The following is a 23237-nucleotide window of genomic DNA, read 5'->3' on the forward strand; positions in this document are numbered from 1 at the left end:
ACTAACTATTATAAACTAGTTATTTAGTTATTTTAAAAATGTATGTATTTATTCTCCTGAATAAACTGGCAACAGAAAAGGGATGCTCAACACTGTTTAATATGCAATAAACATACCCAGAAGCATCCAATGTAGGGCCAAAATATATGTGACTCATTCAATGAAATTTCCTACTTGCAAACGAATGTAAACCTAGCAACTCCCGGAGCTGTTCATTGCGCCAGAGGTTTGCAATTAGGAAGTACAAAAAGAAGGATTTATTTAATAAACTTAAGAAAAATATAACTATAAAGAAAATCAATCCCCATTATATTACTTCCTTCCCATTGCTACGGTCGACAGCACACCATTAAGACGCGATTTAGGCGTAGCCAGGATTGTACTTAGGCTAGAATGTTTGCCGCTCACACAGATTGTTATAATGCATGTTAACTGGACCTCTGTGAAAGGGAATTTGCTACCAAATTGTAGTCACAGTTTCAATTGAGCACCGTGTGAGCAGTAGTAGTAGAGTAATAGTGGTAAGTAAGATGGCACTAGACCCTTAAGGTGATACATACACTATTCCTGGGATTGTTTAATTCCAGGGCAAGCGTGGAGCGAATAATTTTTTCACTGTAAGAATTGGTCGCATGTTTTATTCAATAGATTTGATCCCTAGATCACAGTAGCCACATGAAGTCACATGAAGCCACAAGAAGTTTTAAAGCCACTTCATGTGGCTTTGTCACCGGAGCTCTGTTTCGTCTTACTTTCTAGATCGATAAGTAGCTTTACCCGAGCTTTGAGTTAGCAAACATGAGAGAAATTTCCTTCAAACAAATTTTTCAGTGTTGCTTTATTTTTTATCTATCAACAAAATCATGCAGGAACAAAAGAACAAAGATAAAAGGCATCGTCTTAATGCGTAGAGGTTCAAATACAATTTAAAGCCATAAAACCCTTAAAAACACTAAAAACAGACTAGTAAAAGCAAAAATAACACCCTAATCACTGGCATAAAACCGGGACCTTTCCAAAAGGAACTTTCTTTATACATGTAAGTACAATAAAAAGTTAAGGTCCTAACGCTTCTAAGATAAAAGTCTTTATAATGTTTAATTATTTCAAAGATAAAGGCTGCATGCATTCTCTTGTACTTTCGCGTAATTATTTATTTATTTACTGTAATATCATAATTTATATTCTCAATAAACAAAGCATGGCAGTACAGAAGCTTCAGGCCAAGTCCACGATGAGAGGGTAACTAGGGTTACGCATTGACAGAAAAATAGAGGATCTAGACCCCAAAGTGGAATATAAATAAAAATTGAGAATTTTTTTTATATAGGTTTCTATAAGGTTAATAATTAGGCTTATAAAAGTTTTATTTTAGTGAAATTAAAAAGATTTGGCGAAAGCACTAGAGTCTGAAAAGATAATTTGGGTCTGGTTGAATGAACCAAAAAAAAGTTCAAGAATGTCAGAAATATGAAATTCACCCTTAAGACACAAACGCATAGACTATTGCTGATTTCAAAGTTGTACATAGAGCATTCATCTTAATAAATAGCTTTGAGCAGAAGAGGATAATCACCATTTGGCAGTGCACTATTCACAATGACCCAAAGTTGTAAAACATACATCTATATCAGAGACACTGCTAGCCAATTTAAATTCCAAAATAAAAACTTCGCTATCCAGCCTAAATGTCGAGTCTGACAATTTCATATTTCTAGGATAATTACCAAAAACCGTTTTCTAAGCAATTTTCAAAGAGAGGGTCAGCAAGGCAATGAAAATTCGGTTCAAAATTTGGTCCTCCTGATCTGAATTGCTGATCCTCTATTTGAGATTAGCCTAGCAGTTAAGGGTTCGGCAATTATCTTAGAACTGTGAAAATGTCAGATAGAACCTTTAGGCATACCATAGACTATAAATAAATTCCTAATGGACAAAAAGGAACCTTTAGAATAATCTAAATGCTCGTAATAAACTTGATATATAATATGGCAGCTAAATATTTTTCTCTAATTAAATACCACTGTTAGCTTACAACATGAGTTGGGGTAAGTACAAGGTGGGGTGCAACAACAAGAAATAAAATATCTTACAAGGCAAAAGTTATGTTGGAGGCATATTTTGAAAGAGTCCATCTTACAGGTATCAAAAGTAAAGGATATAGTCCGGCCGGAAATCTCGTCAATTCTTGCGCAAAAAGACTTTTAAGCCAGTCCTTGAAGCCATGGTTTGGTCAATTCCATCCACCCCCTCAAATGGTGTAACTTGTATTTCTTCTTCTTGATCCGTTCAAAATTAGTTATTTCTTATAAAATGTTTTGATGATCATCATTCGGAGATTTTCGGTTATTTTCTGGTTTCTGTTATCCCTGGGAATGACAGACCATGAAAAAACGGTGCTTTTTGGATTATTCAGCCTCGACTCAAATTAGGCAAAAATTGCATTAGTCATTATTTTTGTTCTAAGCAAGAGATATGATCTGGTTGTTCATAGTAGACGTTGGGATCAATCTTTACGCTGACAACCAGTAATTAATTTTTCTTAGAATTAAAGAAAATACGATGAGCCTTTGAGAACTGATCTATCATCCGGAATTCTACGCGAAATCACCCTAATGTCCAATCATAGGTTACACATGCACACCATCTATGCTTTTAAAGATGACAAGTAAAAGATTCTGGCTTCTATTCCTAATTAAAGGCATTACTTATCCAGATCAAACATTGCTGATCCAATCTTACAAAGAAATTTTAAATAAGCTATATTTTACTAGAATTGGATGGAATTCCTAATTTTTCGAGGATTAATTTTGATTGCTCCCGTTCACAAAGAAACGGCTTAGAAAAGTAATACCGATAAGCTTATATCCATATCCTCGTCTTTTAAACACAGTAAATGAAAAAATTATAATTGAACATTGAATAGCTTCGATTTCATTGCCAATATTAAGATATTGCACTTCTTGTATAATGCTTATCCATCCTTATAAGAAGATATATTGTCTTTCCCTTGGATTTCCAAGGATTTTTCTAAAGCCCCAATGGGCCCCCAAAATTTTGGGGGGCTAATTTGAGCTAGAGATGTATGTTTTGAAAGCTTTAATTTATAAAACATAAATTATCCAAGTCCATCACTACTTAGAGATTCTTGGACGAGGCAGGCATGAAAAGATGACTTCAGGAACCTTCCCAGGGCACTAGTGAAGCTCTAGGTTCATTTGTAATACTTCCCCTCGGGTTACTCAGCTGCTATCCATGACCAAATTTAACTATTCCAAGGATTTTTCATTGACCAATCACGACAAGGATAAATATAATCCTTTTGGTACTTGAATATATATATATATATATATATATATATATATATATATATATATATATATATATATATATATATATATATATATATATATATATATATATATAGCTTATTGCTAACGATATGTGAAAATATAAGAAACTACTCATATTGTTACTAGCGAATAATCTATAAGATTACTTTCTCTCTAAATTAATACAGCCCATCACTCTATAAAACACCCTTTAAAGAACGTAAAGCTTTAAACTGAATCAATTATCACTAATCTTATAGAATTTTCTAATACTGTTATCCATCGTCAAGTCTACAAAATGATCAATTGGTTTTATTATGATTGGTATTGATAGTAAGCCAGCTATTGTGCTTATCCACTTTATTTTGTTGATTGGGATTTTAATACTTTTTTGGAGGACAAAAGTACTTCCAGCAACAATTCTGTTTATTGTAATACCAGGGATTATAACTGACGCAAAAGCTTGCCAAACTAAAACATCACAACCGGCCATGCCTGATCTTCGAATTGCTTCTGCTGGGGGTGTTTTCTAAAAAAGAGAGGGGTTAATCAAATATATTTATAAATGAAATAAGCTCTACAGAATAGTCGAGACTCTCCTACAAAGATAAGTCTGACAAATCGCTACACCCGAGTGATGAATATTAAACAAATTATAATCCTGTTTTTCAATATTCTAAGCAGCCATATTTTCTTGGGGGAGGGGGTTATGAATTTCATTTCTTTCAGGATTAGTAAGAAGGACCTCACTCAGACGAAAATCCGAAAAATTACTTCCAAAGCTATGCAAATCCGCTTATGCCTCACCACTCCTTTCTAATACCTGTCTGTTCGCAACTATTCCTACTCACAGAGGGACGCTCTTATTAGATAAAGAGATTATACTAAAGGACTTCAGAAAATCTGCGAAAAATATGCAATATTTGGCCTGAAAACCGACATTTTACATACAAGAACCTAGTTGACACTACTTCAGGAAAAAACAGCTGGAAAATTACACAAAGTCCCTAGCTTACCAAATAAACTACAAAAAAAGAAAATCAAATCAACACAAGGAAAAAATATGTGACAGCATTTTTTGAAACTATCGAATCCATTTTGTATGTTTTCGGAGAGGCTTGTCTGGATTTTGAGTCTTCATTTGAAGGAATTTCAAATTTTACCATCGGAACCCGAGAAGTGCATTCAAAGACAAGAATTTCAAAATAAATATAACTAGCAAGAAGAGAAAATGTAAAAATATCACAAGACATCAACACAAGGAAAAATATAAATGAGAAGAGAAACAAAATACTTAAAGGGACAACAGTTTTTCTGTGTATGTCTATATGACCAATCTTTTGAATCAAAATCGTCAAAAACTAATGCATTTTCCATTGATAGAACCTGTTAGAAGCTCAAAGTAAAAAGTTCTAGGTAGAGATTAGGTAGAGATGCTATAAAGTGGCCAAGCGACAAAGCTTTTGGTCCACGGGCCTACTTTTTGACATCGATGGAGCCTGCAGGCCTACTTATTGCCAATGTTGCTCCGAAGGACGGTGGAGTCTATATTTGTCGTACAGATTTTAGGACTTCTCCAACGAAAAATCAAAAAATTGTTCTTGAAGTTTTGAATAAGTATTATTCCATTCATTTATTCTGTTTTTTTTTTACAGCATCAGAAAAAACACAGTAAAAACATTTTTGCCCCTTGGTTCAATCTTAAGGCTATTCGCATCTAAGAAACAAAATTTTTATAGACTTGTTTTTGGTAATTAATAAGTCTTTAGGTCAGTGCCCCACTTTCACCGCTATTTCCACTTAGAACTGTTAAATTAAATGCGCAAAACTAGTTAAATGATTGGATTTGACAATGCTTTTTGTTCACTAAAAGTCATTACTAAAAAGAACTACATCTTCAAAGTAAGCTACAGTAAGCTGTTAGTGTTTTTCAAAGTAAAAACTCATCGGTTTACGCACAAAATGGCATAACCTTATACGGTCAGAAGGATATTGTCTAAACGTGAGGGTTGATACCAAAATAGCCGCAAATTCTTGCCATTGAACGATTGGTAATAATTTGTCAATGCTCATGTAGCCCTGAATCGCAAGCCAAACAAAGCTAATTCTTGCCAAAGAACCAACGTGTCAATAAACACTAAGCATCTAAAAGGTCAGAATGGCTTCTGACAGGCTTATTTAATGGCAAATGCACTGGTTTATGACAGGTTCGATTCGAAAGACATATGTAGCAACATGGTTGTTCCTTTAAGTATTTTTTTTTCTCTTTTTATTCATATTTTTCCTTGTGACGATGTCTAGTAATATTTATATCACATAAACTTTAGTGATATATCATCTTTATTTCTGGAGCTTTAATTCATTTTGCGATATCTTTGTTTAATAGAATTTTTTCTTTCTGTATTTAAAATTTTCAACGATAGCTGAATAATGTAGTCAAGCCCTATAGAACGAATAGTACTTAGATGTGATAGATGGCTTCATTAAAATCCTCACTGCCTTATGCTTGAGTTTCTTGACATCCGTTTTTCACGCTAGTCAAGGCATAATCCATCCAAACCCAATTCAGTTTGTTATCTTATTATGTTTCTAAAACTGTGCCTAATTTTTCCAGACTTAAGACCATGTACACAATTCTAAATTTAACCGCTTTCTAAGATTTCCAAACGCATATGCTGAGCTCTTTTACGTAAGAAATTCTAAGAACACGCAATTTAAATTTCTACAGAGAATAAATGTTTTAACTTATCCAGGATCTGTTTTACGAAAAATTGCATATTGGTTTTACTACTGGCTCGATTTTTGTCTTGTGTATGTGTTTTGTGCGTTAGATAGGCCACTTTCTGCGAAGTAATTGTTCAGTTACAGTTGGTAATCTCCTCTTCAATTCCTGATTCCTTTATTTATACACTTATACCGATTTCATGATTTAATCCAATTTCTTATTGGATAGTTTTTTTTTTCAACCTGGAAACCATGGGGTCGGGTAATGTCGGCCAACTGGTCCCTAGATGAACTTTCTTTTCCAGATTTACTAAAATTATGCAAACTTCCTCCACATAAGAAAAGGATGAGGGTAAACGTCACCACTCTAGACCGCTCACCTTGTAGACTCGTAAACCAGTGTTGCAAGCATCTGCTAAGACATATGCTGACGAAATTCCGTAGCTTAATTTGACAATAGATAGCGGCACATGGGATCGAAAAGCTTCTCCAAATTCATTGGCATAGCCTAGAAAACATTTCAACAAAGTTAAAATAAAATAGAATTATAGAAGACGATAGATATGAGAGAAAATATGTTTAGACTGAAAATGGCAACATTTCACATTAGTTATAGAAGGAAATTTGGAAAGACATATAAAAATTAGAATTGTTAAGAGCTAAAACATGTCATGATCAATTTCAAGCGGCTTTACTGTAATTACTGCAATTTTCAGGCAATTTAATAGGGTCCATAGCCCCTTTAAGAAATACTTACTCTTGTCCCCTCCCTTTACCCGAAGAAAATAAAAAGATGTGTGCGTCCACTATTCATATATTGAAAAAGGCCGAGAGGCGGATCAAGAGCAAAATCTTGGGGGGAGGGCAATGTGACAAGGTCACCAATAAGCAGAAACTTGGGGGGGGGTTAATCTGACAAGGGCGCCAATAATTGACCAAATTGACAAATTTGTTTTAACAAAAGAGTGAAAAACAGAAAAAAACAAGGAATGAGGGCTCCAGAAAAAATCTTGGGGGGAGAGGTCCCCTCGGCCCCACGGATCAGCCCCTGGAAATACTAAGCATACTGCTGAAATAAATAAAAAATATATCGAGCATGTACATCGTGGATAGGACATCTAACTTGCCTTTTAAATAACGTTACAAATGCAAAACGAATGACGATTGTTTCCCATTTGTTTGAGCTTGAAGTATAACACTGAGCTTGACCTGTCAATTGCTGATGTCTAAAATACCGTTATAGGTCAAATATTTATTTACTCTGATTAAGAAAAAAATAGGAGTATCTGCATAAATGTTTTTTTTATCAAAAGGAAAGTTTTTTTTTCTTTTTATGGCACTTGGTATTTACCAAGTAACATATAGCGATCGCAAATTCTGTCGGTTTGTCGGTCTGTCTGTCCCGGTTTTGCTAGTTTAGGCACTTCCAGATAAGCTAGGACGATGAAATTTGGCAGGCATATCAGGGACCAGACCAGATTAAATTATAAAAAGTCTTTTCCCCGATTTGATCATCTGGGGGGAGTGGGGAGACGGTTAATTCGGAAAAATTAGAAAAAATGAGGTATTTTTAACTTACGAAATGGGTGATCGGATCTTAATGAAATTTGATATTTAGAAGGATATCATATCTCAGAGCTCTTACTTCAAATCCCGACTGGATCCGATGACATTGGGGGGAGTTGGAGGGGGAAACCTAAAATCTTGGAAAACACTTTGAGTGGATGGATCGGGATGAAACTTGGTGGGAAAATAAACAAACATCCTAGATACGTGATTGACATAATCTGAACGGATTTGCTCTCTTTGGGGGAGTTGGAGGGGGGGTTTGTTCTGAAAAATCAGAAAAACTAGGTATTTTTAACTTACGAAGGAGTGATTGGATCTTAATGAAATTTAATTTTTAGAAGGAGCTCGTAACTCAGATGTCTTATTTTAAATCCCGACCGGATCCAGTGTAATTGGGGGGGAGGGTGAGGGGGGAACCGGAAATCTTGGAAAACGCTTAGACTGGAGACATCAGGATTAAACTTATTGGGAAGAATAAGCACAAGTCCAAGATGCGTGACTGACATAACTGTACCAGATCTGCGCTCTTTGGGGCAGTTGGTGAGGGGGGGGGGGGGGTTAATTCGGAAAAATTAAAAAAGGAGGTATTTGTAACTTACGAACAGGTGATTAAATCTTAAAGAAATTTGATATTTAGAAGGATCTTGTGCTTCATCGCTCTTATTATAAATCCTGACCAGATCCGGTGACAGTGGGGGGGGGGGTTGGAGGGGGAAACCGGAAATCTTGGAAAACGTGAAAATTGAGGTATGTTCATCTTACAAATGGGTGATCGCATCTTAATGAAACTTGATAAATAGAATGATCTTATGTCTCAGATAATCCATTTTCAACTCGAATCAAATCCGGGGACATGGGGAGTTGGAGGGGGAGAACAGAAATCTTGGCAACCGGAAATCTTGGAAAACGCTTGGAGTGGAGAGATCGGGATGAAACTTGATGAGAAGAATAAGCACAAGTTTTAGATATGTGATTGACATGATTGGAACGGATCCGCTCTCTTTGGGGGAATTGGGGGGGGGGATTTCCAGTGCTTTGGCGAGTTCAGTGCTTCTGGACGTGCTAGGACGATGAAAATTGGTAGGCGTGTCAGGGACCTGCATAAATTGACCTAATATCAGTCGTTTCTCCGATTAAACCATCTGGGGGGCTCAGAGCTTATATTTTAAATCCCAACCATATCCGGTGATATTGGGGGAGATGGAGGGGGAAACGGGAAATCTTGGAAAACGCTTAGAGTAGAGAGATCGGGATGAAACTTGGTGGGTAGAATAAGCAAATGTCATAGATACGTGATTGACGTAACCAGACTGAATCCGCTCTCTTTGAGGGAATTAGGGGGTGGGTCCAGTGCTTTGGCGATTTAGGTGCTTCTGGACGTGCTACAACGATGAAAATTGGTAGGCGTGTCAGGGACCTACACAAATTGACTGGATAAAGTCATTTTCCCCGATTCAACCATCTGGGGGGCTGAAGGGAGAGGAAAAATTAGAAAAAATGAGGTATTTTTAACTTACGAGTGGGTGATCGGATCTTAATGAATTTTGATATTTAGAAGGACATCGTGACACAGAGCTCTTATTTTAAATCCTGACGGGGCATTAAGCCTCTGATTTTCCTTTTAAATTAATCTATTGATTCTTAGAATTTTGCTAGAGCTCATGCCATATGAGCTCTTGGCTCTTCCAACCTCGTCACAAGTTCCATATGAGCTCTTGGCTCTTGTTTTCTTTTTTATCTTCGTAATTCAATGACGGAAATTTGTCGTTTTTTCAGAATTTAATTTGTATTGATTTGGACGTCCGACATATGCGTAGGTGTTTTAACTTTTAATTTATCCTTCTAGAGAACCCTTTTTCAAACCTATAACAAGTTTTAAAGTGTTCATTTTATTGTATAATTTGCAGTAATCAATTTTAGGTTTTGAATTGTGCATCTTTATTGCTCCAACTTCCATTTCTCGATGTGTTCACACTTCCAGTGTCAAAAATATGTCGCATCCCATAAAAAGGGAATTTTGTGACAATCGGGGGGGGGGGCGGAGGAGAAGGCTAAAAGCTTGAAAAGCCACCGTAAACGGGCCAAATAAATAAAAAATGTAAAAACCACAAAAATCTTTGGATTTCTTTTGTGAGACAGGTAAAAAAAAAAGGTAAAGGATACGGCATTAGACTTTACAGTCCGTACCGGCAGTGCTGATCTCCGTTTCTTGGCCTTTCAGCCAGGAAGTGCAATGGGGGGCTGGGGGCCAGCCAACCTGTGCTTTCGCACACCCTTCCTGTTTACCTTCCCCAGATTTCTCCAGGTACCCATTTAGAGCTGGGTCGACTCTGGCTAAGCTTACAGAGTCACGCCACTGACCCCCGTCCCAAACTGAAGAATTGGGTACACTGGGATTCGAACCCGCGTCCTCTCAGACAAGGGATATCGAATCCAGTGCACTAACCCACTCGGCCAGGACGGCCAGGATATTTGTGAGACAGAGGGAAATTTAACCAAATAAGCATTTACTCGGTTGAGATTTTTTTATACTAATTTTCTTTTTCTTAAGCTTCTTTAGAAGGAATTTTGATAGGCTTATTTTTGTGCATTTTAGGGTTACCATATACCATTTCCAACAGTTTTTGGCAGCGAGTTATGAGTAAGGAGTGAATCGTGCTAATAGTAACCGAACTAAGGAAAAAAAGGAATTTTGAAAAGAGTATATATGTTACTGTGAATGTATGGAACTGGTGAATGTCGACCTTCACCAATGAATATCCGAAATACCTTTTTTTCTCATTGGATTTAGTCATTGCTGCCAGTAAACTTTTTCAGTTTAATGCAAGGTTTGCTGATGACAGGCTAAGTTAGATTAGGTTGGGTTAGGTTAGGTTTTGAACGCATTTCTGATTGTGGACGAATGAAAAACTTGACTCGCGAACCTAATTGATTCCAAGCAGAGAAAAAGGAATTTCGGACATTCTCCGGTGAATGTCGACACTAACCAGATTTCGGACATTCACGATATCGAATACATCAAAAGAATTGTCATTTAAAGAATCCTGGCATAGCCAATCGACGTAGAATTATTAAAAAAAACTATATATTGAGCTTACCTATTTCAAATGTCAATATTGCCGCGTGGAGGCACACTTGCTTCTAAATCTATATGCAGCTATACAAAATAAACGGTTAATAGGAACAATTAAATTTAAGCTTTATTTAACTGTGTTTATTCATTTGAGATTGATAGAATTCAGTTACATTGGTGGATACTTGTGCATCATCTAAGGGAGGACAGGTGGATCTTTTTATAAAGAAAGGGAACCCTGAAGCTTCAGTGCAAATTTAGGTCCACATCTTCCAACGCTTATTGAGCATTCATATAAATATAGGAGGAGTTAATGGGAGGGATATATCAGGTTAAGGGGAGGGATTTATTGCGAATTCCTCCTAATCTCCCTTCAATCTTGAGTAATATATTTGACTAAGCCTGTAGTATGGAACTTCGTGGTGACAGTTCCCCTCTTATTGCAAAACAATTTTGGTTGTAACACAAAAGTTTCCATTCAAACGCTTACATACAAAGAAGGGTGAAGTTGCGAGCTCCTCTATAAAAAGATTTGTTCGAAGAACTTTTCTTAAAGCCTAAAATGATCACCCGTTTTTTTTTTATATTTCAGACCCCTGCCTCATAGGAATATTTTAAAGGGGTCGTCTTTTCGAGGATGATCATAATTCAGGGATGGTCAAGGCCTGGTTGTGCAAACATTAAAGTTCATTTTATAAAACGGGGATTGAGGGAGGGAGAGTCACAGCCTCCCTCATAGTTAAGAGAGCCCTTTGTGAATAAGTTCGTGGTAACAAAATGTAATTAAAAACCGACGCTTGTCAATAGAAACTAAAACTCTAATAAATAATTTTTGGATTAGAATATTTGGATCAAAAAAGTTGACTATTAATGCTTACTTTAAATATGCAAAATTTATTATTCTAAATTTGTTCATCAAATCTGTTAGAATGGGAAAATTCGCAAAATACTAGAAAAAGGACTAAACACCTCAAAATGGGGTGCAATCTTGATGGAAATTATACAAAGAAAGTCAAATGAGAACCCTAAAGTTACTATCTGCAAAACGCAAAAAAAGAAATTTGGACCCTCACAAAGCTAAGAAGTTATTGATCAAAAATTCTGACCATATTGAAAGGGTTTTTATATACCCTTCCAGTCTCAGAGACTATACTAGCACGTGATACATAACTCGTACCTAGACAATGCATGCAGTCCATTAAAGAAGTACCGTTATTGTAGACGATTTATATAATAAATAACGAGCATTGCTGAACAGTTTTTAGGACGAAATCCAGCAGTTTCCATTTATGGGAAGAAGAGGTACCTGACACTTCAAAATAAGTGTTTGCACAAATAAACACACACGTCCATTCAACCTCCCGCTCTTTACACTTAAGTTTGACTTGTTTTCCCAACAATTCAAAAATGAATGCTCTAACGCAAGGATAGTAGAAATCGAAGGGCATATTGACACCTATTTGCTTTTAGCAATAAATTTTCTGGTTCAAATGTTATGAAAGGCCATCAGTAAGTTAACACTTGCACCTACTGACTATTTTGTTACACTCGAAAATGTTTTCAGCAAAACCCCAAGAAAAAGTCTACCGTACAGTTCAGGGGGAGGGGGGTTCCAATTCAGAATAACTTACGGCCCTTTCAAGATTCTATGCCACTCTTTACTTTCATTTATAAAAGCATGTATTTATTCAAAATTAATACAAGGTGGGTAAAATAGGAGTAAATTTCTAAATAAGGAAGGAGACGGGAAACATATTATAAGAAAAATCTACTTATATGGCAGACGAGGAAAAATAAGGGATACCATACATTGGATCTTTTTCTTCCTTCCCATTAAATTTTTGCCCATGAACAATTACAAGGGAATGGTACCAACTTTAAAATTACTCCCAATGCACTTGTACTTTTAGAAAATCATACATGCACGACATCTATTTTTACAATCACTAAAAAATAACATATCATTTGAATGACTACGTAATACCCCATGCGTTTTTGAAAACACAATGTTAACAAAAATTACCTAAATAGCGGACCCAGGTATCCCTATAGATATTAACTTCACCGGATATGTCCATTTCTAAGAGCTTTTAGATGATTAGATTACACTGTTGTTTTATAATAAGATGGCGTTAAAAAGAATTTCTTCCAAAATGCTTTAAATATTATTTCAACTACAAACACGAGAAAACAGAAAAAAAAACTCTTTCACTTAGTTGAAACCAATATTTTAAGTCAATTTCAAAATACTTGTACATTTTTGTTTTACCTAGTAGCCTACATTTAAGTTCAGAGTGCAGAGTTTATTCACCAATAAATACAGATTGGAAATACAATGCTCTTATTCCCTCTCGAAAGGCTCAATGGCTAGAGACACAAAAACAAATACAATATAAGTAACAAAAACCAAAACATATAAGATTAAAAAGAGAACATACCTGAGGCCTGGGAGTCGAAACCCAGAGAAGACAACCATACACCAAGAGTTAAACACTGAGGGGACATCAACTCCTCAGAGGAAAGGGAAAAAAATATAAAATAACCGAATAAAAACAAACTGCTATTCTATTTTATTCTTAATTAAATGGTCCTGAAGAATCCTTTTAGAAGTCTTAAACGAGTGGCATCTCTGTACTGAAGAAGACAGGGGATTTTAGACCGGTTGACAAGCAATGAGGGGATTGAAATCTGACCGGATAGTAGGGGTAGGAGGAATGCAGATATTATGTGAAGAATGAAGGCGATATGGAGCTGAATCAGAAATAAACAAAGGAGTTTTTTGAAGAGATTTTGGAAGATTGCCATGAAGCTGATGAAAGACAAAAGAAGCACAAGAAAGAATGTAAATAGAGTGTAAATTTAAAAGCGGTTTTGGTAAGGAATGGTTGGTGTCCGTAACCAGACATTGTTCTTTATTATGCATTACAGAAAGTGACCGCAGTGTAGAAGGAAAAGCAGACATCCATACAATGGGGCAATACAAAACATATGACCAGATAAAGCAGAAAAAAAAGAAGCTTAGAATAGATAGAAGCTAGAATAGAATAGTGTCCGATTTTTCGAATATTAACCAAATTCCGTTAGACCTTAACCCTAATCATGGCTATATGGTTTCAAAATGAAAGGTTCTCATTAAGTAGGATACCAAGTAAACTGGACCACCCGATTCTCTAGTCTACACAAGGAGCCTTGTGACACCTGAAGGTGTGTAAGCTGAGGGAAAGCTATACCAATTCGAGAAAAAAAAAAAGAAATTGTGACGTGAAAATTCAAGGCCAAATATTTCACATCGAACCATGAAATAACTCTCTCAAATATTGCAACAAGGTCAGACTTGATATCACATTCCGTCTTCCCAAGGGTCTCAAGAGTGGTTTCATCTGCAAAAGCAACGAGAAAATCTGCATAAGAACTAGTATTAGAACACGAGCGAATATCAAGATGACACAGATTGCAGCATGCTAGAGGCCTGGCGATTTTGACTGCCAAAATCAGATCATTCATATAAATCAGAAATAAAACGGGGCCAAGAACAGATGAAGGACGCCATAATCTACTTCAGAAGGGCTCTGGAAAGGGATCAGTTGAAATAAGCCTACCAGAATGATATGATTCGAACCAAGAGAAAGTATTTAATCTTGTATAATATACGATAGTTTTCAAAGAAGAATACGATGGGTTAAAGAATCAAAAGCTTTACGATCATCCAAAAATAAAGCTGCCGGGATATTACCAGAATCTATTACCGAATGAATGAAATTCAAGAGAGCTGCCCAAGCATGCTTTTGTAGAGTGACTCGCTTGGAATCCAAACTGGAAATCATGCAAAAATTCTTTTACATTCAGGAAAGTAAGAAGCCTGGATAGCATAGCCTTTTCAAAAATTTTCTAAAAGCAGGTATTAGAGAAATTGATCTATAATTAAAAAGATCAATCCGAGAAATGCCTTTATACAGCACTATAGCCTTAGCTTGCTTGAGAGTTTCGGGGAAAATTCCTCCCTCGAAAGGCAGATTGACAAGCTCAGCCAATGGTGACGGAATAGCTGGCAGAATGGCATGGACAACCCTTGTAGGAATTTTGTCAGGCCCTGAAGATGATGATCCTTTAAGAGTATTTACGATACGAGCTACCTCAAACTCAGAAATAGAGTCAAAGACCATTGACTTCAAATATTTTGGGTCAAGATAGGCTCTGAAATCGCCACGAGAAGTTGCAGAGCTTGCAGAGGTAGCAGTTGTCTTCCCTATATTAGAAAAATAAGAGGTAAACTCTAGCTGAACATCTACATCTCCTTGGACGGTTTTCAATTTTTCAATTATCCAATTTATTCAAATAATAAAAAAAAACATAACACCAATAATAATAGGGATCCTGGAAGCGAACTTGCCATCGACTATTCGATTTTCCGAAGTTTTACCATCGACTATCAGCGTTGTTGGAACTGAAGACAGAGTGAGAGTAGGTCTAAGAACCAAATTAATTAAATACCATGTCTTTCTAACATCCTCTCCACATTCAGAAAATTTCCTATAATAATACTGAGACTTAGCCTTCCGGCACAGATAATTAAATATGTTCCTATAGGCCTCGAACCATTGATGATGAGCTACAGATGATGAAGCCTAGTAAAGCTTCTACAAATAATTTTTGCTTTTCTAGCTTTTATGGAGACATGGAGTCATCCATGGATTCAGAGGTGCTATCCTTTTCGAAGCATGGGGCGCCGGACCCTAATGGCATACTTCTAAGATACTTTCTTTCGCTAAATCATAAAATCAAAAGAGGCGTTAAAAATCCGATTCAGAAACCAAACTGTCCCATGGCTGATCAGTCAGACGAGAATAAAGTAGACTCAGCACAGTATCACCAAAACGGAAAAACGGGAGATTAGATGGTAAAGCTATATGCTGCGCTTGCTCAGCACTCTTATATCAGGAAATAGCGAGAAAATGATTAGAAATATCACTAACCAGCACCGAATTATCTAAGACATCTAGTGACGAAAAATATTATCAACAAGAGACGCATGCGTCTCTTATTTTTTGTCATCGACAAAAAATCAATAATTAAGCAAAATTTTGATCCAGCAGGTTGAGGTTGAAATCGACCATAAGGATTAATTCATAGGGATGCTTTTGGACTGAGTCCAAAACCACTTTCACAGTTTTCATAAACGAAGGAACAGATTCACTAGGGGACGTGTAAACCAAACCCACAGCTCAATCCTTACACCCTGACTTGATCTCAATACTCAAAGATTCCTTCCTTAGTTCTGCTCAAATCCCTTCGGATATTGAATGCAAGCCGATTAGCAATATAAAGGGCAGGTCCACCTCCTGCCATCTGTTTCCTGTTCAGCCTCTCCATCCTATATCTTGGAATATCTAAACAACAAGAATCAGCTTTCATTCGATTGAAAGGATGATCGCGTTAAACGGATCAACTGAGATCTTAAACGGATCTGTACAGGTATCCTCTACACGCGTCCAGTTTTTTTGCTTTCGAATTTTTCTTAGGTTCGAGCCAAATGTTAATCCCTTCCGAAATAACTCTGGTTTCAGCCACTTTCACAAACAAAGAAGCAGAAGTGCGTCTCGGGGTAAATTGTAGCTGATACTTTTACGAGAGCCTTCGAAATCTCTACAGGTCTGCATAATACTATCTTTGTCAGTAATGCTTGTCAACGTGACTACAATTGGCTCAAACTTATCCTAGCAGAAGACCTAGTAGAAGCCCCTGTCTGTCTATTACTGTTCAAGCGATAGCACTTCACAAATGCGATAGCAAACAAATGGAATAGTGCGACCATTTGCCAACCCGATATGAGTCAAAAGCTCACGAGCAGCAGTTTCTGCACTTTGCCAAGACACAGCGCAAATCCCGTGAAGTAGAAGATTTTGACTTTCAGAGGCAAGCTCAAAATGTAGGCACGATTCTTTTTATATTAATTAACTGTGATTTTAAAACGCAATTTTCCTAACGTAGTTGGGAATTTTCCTGAAAAATTTTGACTTTTAGAGGCAAGCTCAAAATGTAGGCACGATTCTTTTTATATTAATTAACTCTGATTTTAAAACGCAATTTTCCTTACGTAGTTGGGAATTTTCCTGAACATTTTGACTTTTAGAGGCAAGCTCAAAATGTAGGCACGATTCTTTTTATATTAATTAATTCTGATTTTAAAACGTAATTTTCCTAACGTAGTTGGGAATTTTCCTGAAAAAGTTTGACTTTTAGAGGCAAGCTCAAAATGTAGGCACGATTCTTTTTATATTAATAACTCTGATTTTAAAACGCAATTTTCCTAACGTAGTTGGGAATTTTCCTGGCGGAGAACACTAATTCCTTGTTTCAGACTAGCCACCAACTGCACAAGCTCTTGATGCTTCTGATCGAAATAATCCTTCGTAATAGCCGTCATCATCAAATTCCTTAATACTAGCAATAAATTCCTGCTACTGTGTAAAATCTTCTCTAAAAAAACATCGAACGAAATCTTACTCGCAAGGGCCCCTTTCTTCTAAGAAATAAAATCCAGAGGGGCCCGCTTTCAAACAAAATCAGAATAAACAATAACCAACCAGTGCCTTGAAATGAAACAGCAATCACCTCTGATTACATTAATTGGTATTTCACTTGGCAAATATCCATAAACAGGTAACACAGATGCCATTAGCAAATCACCCCCTTAGTCGAGCGTTGAGATGTAGTTCAAATTAAGTCAACTTTTAATGCTTAGTTTCTGTCATTAATATAATCCACTTTCTGTGTTAACTCTATGAGAACAGAATGGCTACTATGAACATATTTTCCAAAGAGTGCGTTCTGCATTCGTCTTGACAAAAAAAACAAACAAAAAAAAACATGTTAATGGTATTAAGAGAGGTTGTTCCTTAAAAAGGGTAAAAGTTCACCCCGATAAGAATGAAAAATAGTCCTCTCAATATTCAACACTTCAAACATTATAAAGGGACAAGAATTAAACCGACTACTACGGTCAGACAATCGATTCTAAATATATATGATACCCTTCAGATAACAAGAGACCAAGCACAGGAAATCCTATTGTCAAAAGTATTCTTGTGAAGATATCTACTGTTCCCAATAAACAGTTCTATTTACTAATGCTAGGTCACTTCGAAGTATAGGATGCAGGCACGCACCCACATGGGGCTAAAGGGGCTGTAGCTCCCCCCAAGATAAGATACATTCTGTTTTTAAATCTTATTTAATCTGTTCGGTTTTATCATTCATTTCTTAGTCCCTACCCAAAATATGTATTCAAAGAGCTAAAATAAACTTAAAGTAAAGACTTAAAATACTGTTTTCTCTAAGGAATTCTTTAAGTTTTGCTTTGGTTGACCCAGGACCCGGTCAGTCAACCATAATCGATTATGATCAGAAATTGACTTCCTTACAAACCTGACCATAAACTCTTAAATTGTTTGTAGGGGCACAGGGCTAGGATGTATTCCGATTCTATAAATAGTATACTAAAAGCTATCATTTGTAGATCCTGTTAAAAATATCCATTTAGGGTATTTGTCTGGGGGAGTAACCCCCCTCGAAGTTGTGTTTTGTCGACTGCTAAATTAGGTGACAAATACTAAAAATTACAAGATCTTAACAAGATGCTCAACTCAGCATGGTACAAGATCTAACTAATTCTAATTGCCAGCTAAAAAAGAAATTTGAAAGATGGTATATGATAAACTAAGCATGTGGTCAATCGGTTAAAAAAACACAAAAATTGAAAAGCCTAGTTGATAGAAGAGATATGCCTGGAAAACCGTATACAGAAAAAAGCGGGATTTGTATAAGACCTTTTTACGCAAAGACTCTTAATTTAGACAAATTAGTTTTGAAACGTTACACAAATGGTCATACTTATAACTCTTACTCTAAAAAGTAAAAAAAAAACCTTTTTAAATTTAAGGCACAATTATTTTCCTTTGCGAAAGGCTTATAGACCACGGTTTGAGTGGCATTAGGTTGCATATCGCCTTGAGGTTATAAGTTGTGCAGACCAACTTGAAGTCACTGAATTTTGTAGTGTGCTCTATGCATCAAAGGGGCATGTATCTTATGAAAAGTATCAAGCTACTCTTCAGCCAATTGGATCGATCCGGCCGAATACCCTACCTAGAATATCAAATGTTCATCTAATTTACGCATGAGATGAAGTGTCCACTTATCCTAAAAAAAGGTTGAATGTCTAATAGTTGATCCAGATGTGCAATCCTTTATGACCCCTAGATTGTTTTGCTTCTGAATCATCAGTGCCTCAATGGTTGGTCTCCCTCGGAAGGGGCGAAACCCAAAAATTTCTTTGGGGAAGGGTACCACTACTTTAAAAAAACATATTTTTACCCAGTTTTTTAGCAATACACAAGACATTATTTTGAAATTCGAAAGGGTTAGCACTTCTAGAAGGAGCAAGTAAAAATAGAAAATACAAGAGGTGATTAATTTTGTATTTCTAAGAAATAAGAGGTGGCCTTGAAGAATTCACCCTGCATTCATAATTATGCAGGATATATATCATGTATTTTTAAAATGTTAAGGCTGCCGATTTTTGCCACTTCGAGATATTCTGTAATTGCTGTCACAATATTAGAGAATTTTTAATGAAAAATTATAATTTGGAATGCGCTTTGTGGTACACTTCTTCTTTTGGTAGTGTAGAAACGAATTGTAGTATGCATCGCTTTTTCGTTCTGAAGTTTTTCAACATTTGAAGTTTATCCATTTATTGAGCTTAAAGAAAGGAAATCTAACTCTCCCGTATGATCATCTAGCAAAGCACTAGTTGAGATAGAAACAAAAATGTAAGCAGAAACGACGGAAAAGGCCATGTGAGAATATGAAATAAGAGACTGGCGTGAGTATCTCCTAACATTAAAAGGAAATTTGAAAAAATTAAATACAACGATTTGGATATTTGCCAGTAAACGTAGACACATGAGTTAATTTAATTGAATATGTGTAACGCCCCTGCACCAACACCTCGCAAAGGAGGGGCTTACGCGCACTGTCGTAAGAATGAGGATAGTGCAGTCTGGTGCATTCCCAAAAAGCTTCCAACAGTGGACGCCACCAAGAGCTCAAGACCATTGGATTTTCTAATGTTACAAGCTACGGCTTATCAAAATACACGTTTGGACTAGGAGCAAACATCATTTTTTTTATATATAAGGGGAGGTATGTAAGGCTGCTACGTAGAGAAGGATGATAAAAAAGAGTTTGGGGTACATTGATTAAAATCTACCCAGACATTGAGATCAATTCGGGATTTTGAAGGTGGCTCAACCCCAATGCTTCCCTTTCTGTACATCCTCGGATCATACAAAAAAACGTAAAAATGAAGGGAATAGTATTGTAAATATAAGGAACTCTACAAAAATTATAGGAATGATGTCAAGGAGTAGGTATAGCTCTAATGGCCCCCTACTATTGGCATATCTAATTTATGGGTCATTTATGAAATCAATAGAAACGTTCTTTAGTCAAAAGTCCATGTGTTACGTAAAATAATGTAGATTACTCCTGTGATGTAAGTATTGCAAGAAGTATCAGTACACACAAGCTCAAATTAAGCAATCTCTCGAAATTTCCAGAAAAAGGGATATATTTAACTGTCAACAAAAACATTTTGAATCTAACTTTAAAAGGAAAATTGAGAAAGAAATGTTTCAGAATTTATAAAATGAAATACTGTTTCCACTCATTGAACAAGTAAATATTTTCCGACAATCAGAAAAGCATCGCAGTTTTTGTTATTTCTCCTGAAAATAATCCATGATCTTCCTAATTTGTGTACACTGGTGTTCGGAGGAAAACCTTGTATTCCTCCAAATATAATTGTATGCTAGGATTCAGTTAGGGAGAAGTATTTGGGAGGGAGCGGCAATGAAATCCTGTAGAATTGGCAAATTTGGCGAAATTACGAGAAGAAAAGCCAATTAGACCGTAAGATTGGGGAGGAGGGCGGGGCTCCCACGGCTATCTCCCCATGTTTAGTCTAAAAACTCGGGAAGTTGTTGATTTAGGAGAAGGGAAGGCCCTAAGTTCTCTCCCTTACGTACGTCCGTGGATAGAAGGTCTAAATACGAAGAGAATAAAAAATGAAGAAGCAGTTATTATCGGCGTTGCAATGGTTGTCAGCATAAATTTTTCGAGGACACAAAGTTTGAAAAGAAGTTTTTATTTTATGTCAAGGAAGTGTCATGTACATTTGTAGACATTCATGTATATACTGGTGGTTTTTTTTTTCAGAATATCATTTTCGCTAATCGTATTGATAATCATAATTGGTAAAAACATGAAAACAGCGCCCATAACAAGCAAATGAGTGAAGCTCATTCTCACAAAAATATAAATTTTGGCTTTGACAAAAGTCCCATCAGCAGAACAGGGTAATTCACATCATATCTCACAGTCTTTGAATCTCATATGAATTTTATTTTTAAATTAAAAAATATGAGAAATGAGTTGCCCCCCTCCCAATAATTAGGAGAAAAAATTGTTATCCAAGGGCCGTCCTCAGAAAGACATATATAAATAATAAAAAAGACTTACAGTAAATATGAACCTTAAAAATGGATTTAAAATTTTTTTTAAACAGTTCCATAATCCTTACTTCAACCAAGTTCAACAACCAAAAAACAACCAAATAACTTAATAACATATAAGATTAAAAAGAGAACATACCTGAGACATGGGAGTCAAACCCCAGAGAAGACCATGAAAACCCAGTCAAAACCCAGAGAAGACACACCATGAGTTAGACACTCAGGGGACATCAACGCCTCAGAGGAAAAGGAAAAAAACATATAAAATAAATGAATAAAAACAAAATGCTATTGTGCTTTATTCTTAAATAAATATAAAAAAGACTTACAGTAAATGCGACCTTTAAAACTAAATTTAAAGATTCTTTAAAACAGTCCCATAATCCTTACTTCAACCAATTTCAACAAAGACTGATAAATAAAATAAAAGGAAACGAGTCAGTTCCTCTTTTCGGTATTTATATTTTTTTTTTTCTGAGGACGCAACTATAATGAAATAATGGGAAATTTTCGAAGACAGTGAAACTTGCTAAAAACTCAAACGAATATTTTGACACTATATCCAAGGGTTTGTGTCTTAAAAATATTCCCTATTGTCTTGCCTATTGTTTGTGTTCATAATGACTTGGCCAATGCGTATGCGCAGTTAATAGGATCAAATGCCAAAATGCATATAGCCTATATGATAAATGGACAAAGAAGAAGAGGAAAATTGAGGAACAAAAATACAATATCGAGCAAAGTTCACTGGCCGAAAATCATCCTCGTTTTTGTTTGGTCCTTTTTTAAGTTTTTTTCTTCGTCACTTTTATTCCTTCGCATTTGTCAAAATAGCCTATGCCTTCAAATAACATTTGTGCGCAAACAACGTATCATGGTTGATCACAAAACTTTTCCAGTCATGTGGAGGGTAAAATTGCAAAAAAAAATCTAGGAGAGGAAAGGAGACAAGTTTGAAGAAAAAGTTGCCAGTGACGGTTGTATTTCCCTCAAGTCGAAAATTGTGCATTTTTTTTATTTAAGGGGGAGTAATTAATCGGTTTCTCTCCTCTCTCTGTTTGTCTCCCATTATCCGCAACTTTCTGAGTTTCTTTCAAACAGTTCGTGGTAAAGAACTGTAGTAAGGAGCGACCCGCCTCAATAGCAACCAAAACTCTAAAAAACGGAATTTTGATGCCAATAGTTACATCAAAAGAATTGCATTTTAATGCTGATTTTAAATATATAAGTTTCACCAAGTTTAGTCTTACCAATCAAAAGTCACGAGCCTGAGAAAATTTGCCTTATTTTAGAAAATAGGGGGAAACACCCCTTAAAAGTCACAGAATATTAACGAAAATCACACCATCAGATTTAGCGTATCAGAAAACTCTACAGTAGAAGTTTCAATCTCCTATCTACAAAAATGTGGAATTTCGTATTTTTTGCCACAAGACAGATCACGGATGCGTGTTTATTTGTTGTTTTTTTCCCCAGGGGTGATCATATCGACCCAGTGGTCCTAGAATGTCACCAGAGGGCTCATTCTAGCGGAAATAAAAATTGCTAGTGCCCTTTCAAGTGACCAACAAAATTGGAGGGCGTCTAGGCCCCCTCCCACTTCCACGCTCATTTTTCCCCAAAGTCACCGGATCAAAATTCTGAGATAGCCATTTTATTCAGCATAGTCAAATAACCGAAAAATTATGTCTTTGGGGACGACTTACTCCCCCAGAGTTCCTGTGGGAGGGGCTGCAAGTTACAAATTTTGACCAGTGTTTACACATAGTCATGGTTATTGGGAAGTGTACAGACACTTTTAGGGGGATTTTTTTTGGTTGGGGGAGGGTTTGAAGGTAGGGGGTTATGCAGGTGAACTTTCAATGGAAGAATTTGTCATGGGGAAAGAGAATTTCCATGAAAGGGCGCGGGATTTTCTTAGCATTTTTTTAAAATGCAATGAAAAAAAATATGAAATATGAAGAA

At 36.2% G+C, this 23237-nt stretch overlaps 1 protein-coding gene across 2 annotated transcripts; it reads right to left on the bottom strand.

Annotated features, from left to right (window-relative positions):
- Nucleotides 1-3389: 3389 nt before the first annotated feature.
- Nucleotides 3390-21557, bottom strand: LOC136036107 (mitochondrial fission process protein 1-like). Of its 2 annotated transcripts, none has more exons than XM_065718111.1 (3): nucleotides 21412-21557; nucleotides 6437-6564; nucleotides 3390-3861 (listed from the first exon to the last, which is right to left on the bottom strand). In XM_065718111.1, the coding sequence occupies exons 1-3, from the start codon at nucleotides 21479-21481 to the stop codon at nucleotides 3571-3573; spliced, it is 489 nt and encodes a 162-aa protein (XP_065574183.1). In that variant the 5' UTR covers nucleotides 21482-21557; the 3' UTR covers nucleotides 3390-3570. The 2 variants fall into 2 exon arrangements, with proteins under 2 accessions (XP_065574183.1, XP_065574184.1); XM_065718112.1 differs by lacking the exon at nucleotides 21412-21557 and adding an exon at nucleotides 12722-12842.
- Nucleotides 21558-23237: the final 1680 nt, after the last annotated feature.

This window comes from Artemia franciscana, chromosome 15, assembly GCF_032884065.1.
Source record: "Artemia franciscana chromosome 15, ASM3288406v1, whole genome shotgun sequence".
NCBI classification, from domain to species: Eukaryota; Metazoa; Arthropoda; class Branchiopoda; order Anostraca; family Artemiidae; genus Artemia; species Artemia franciscana.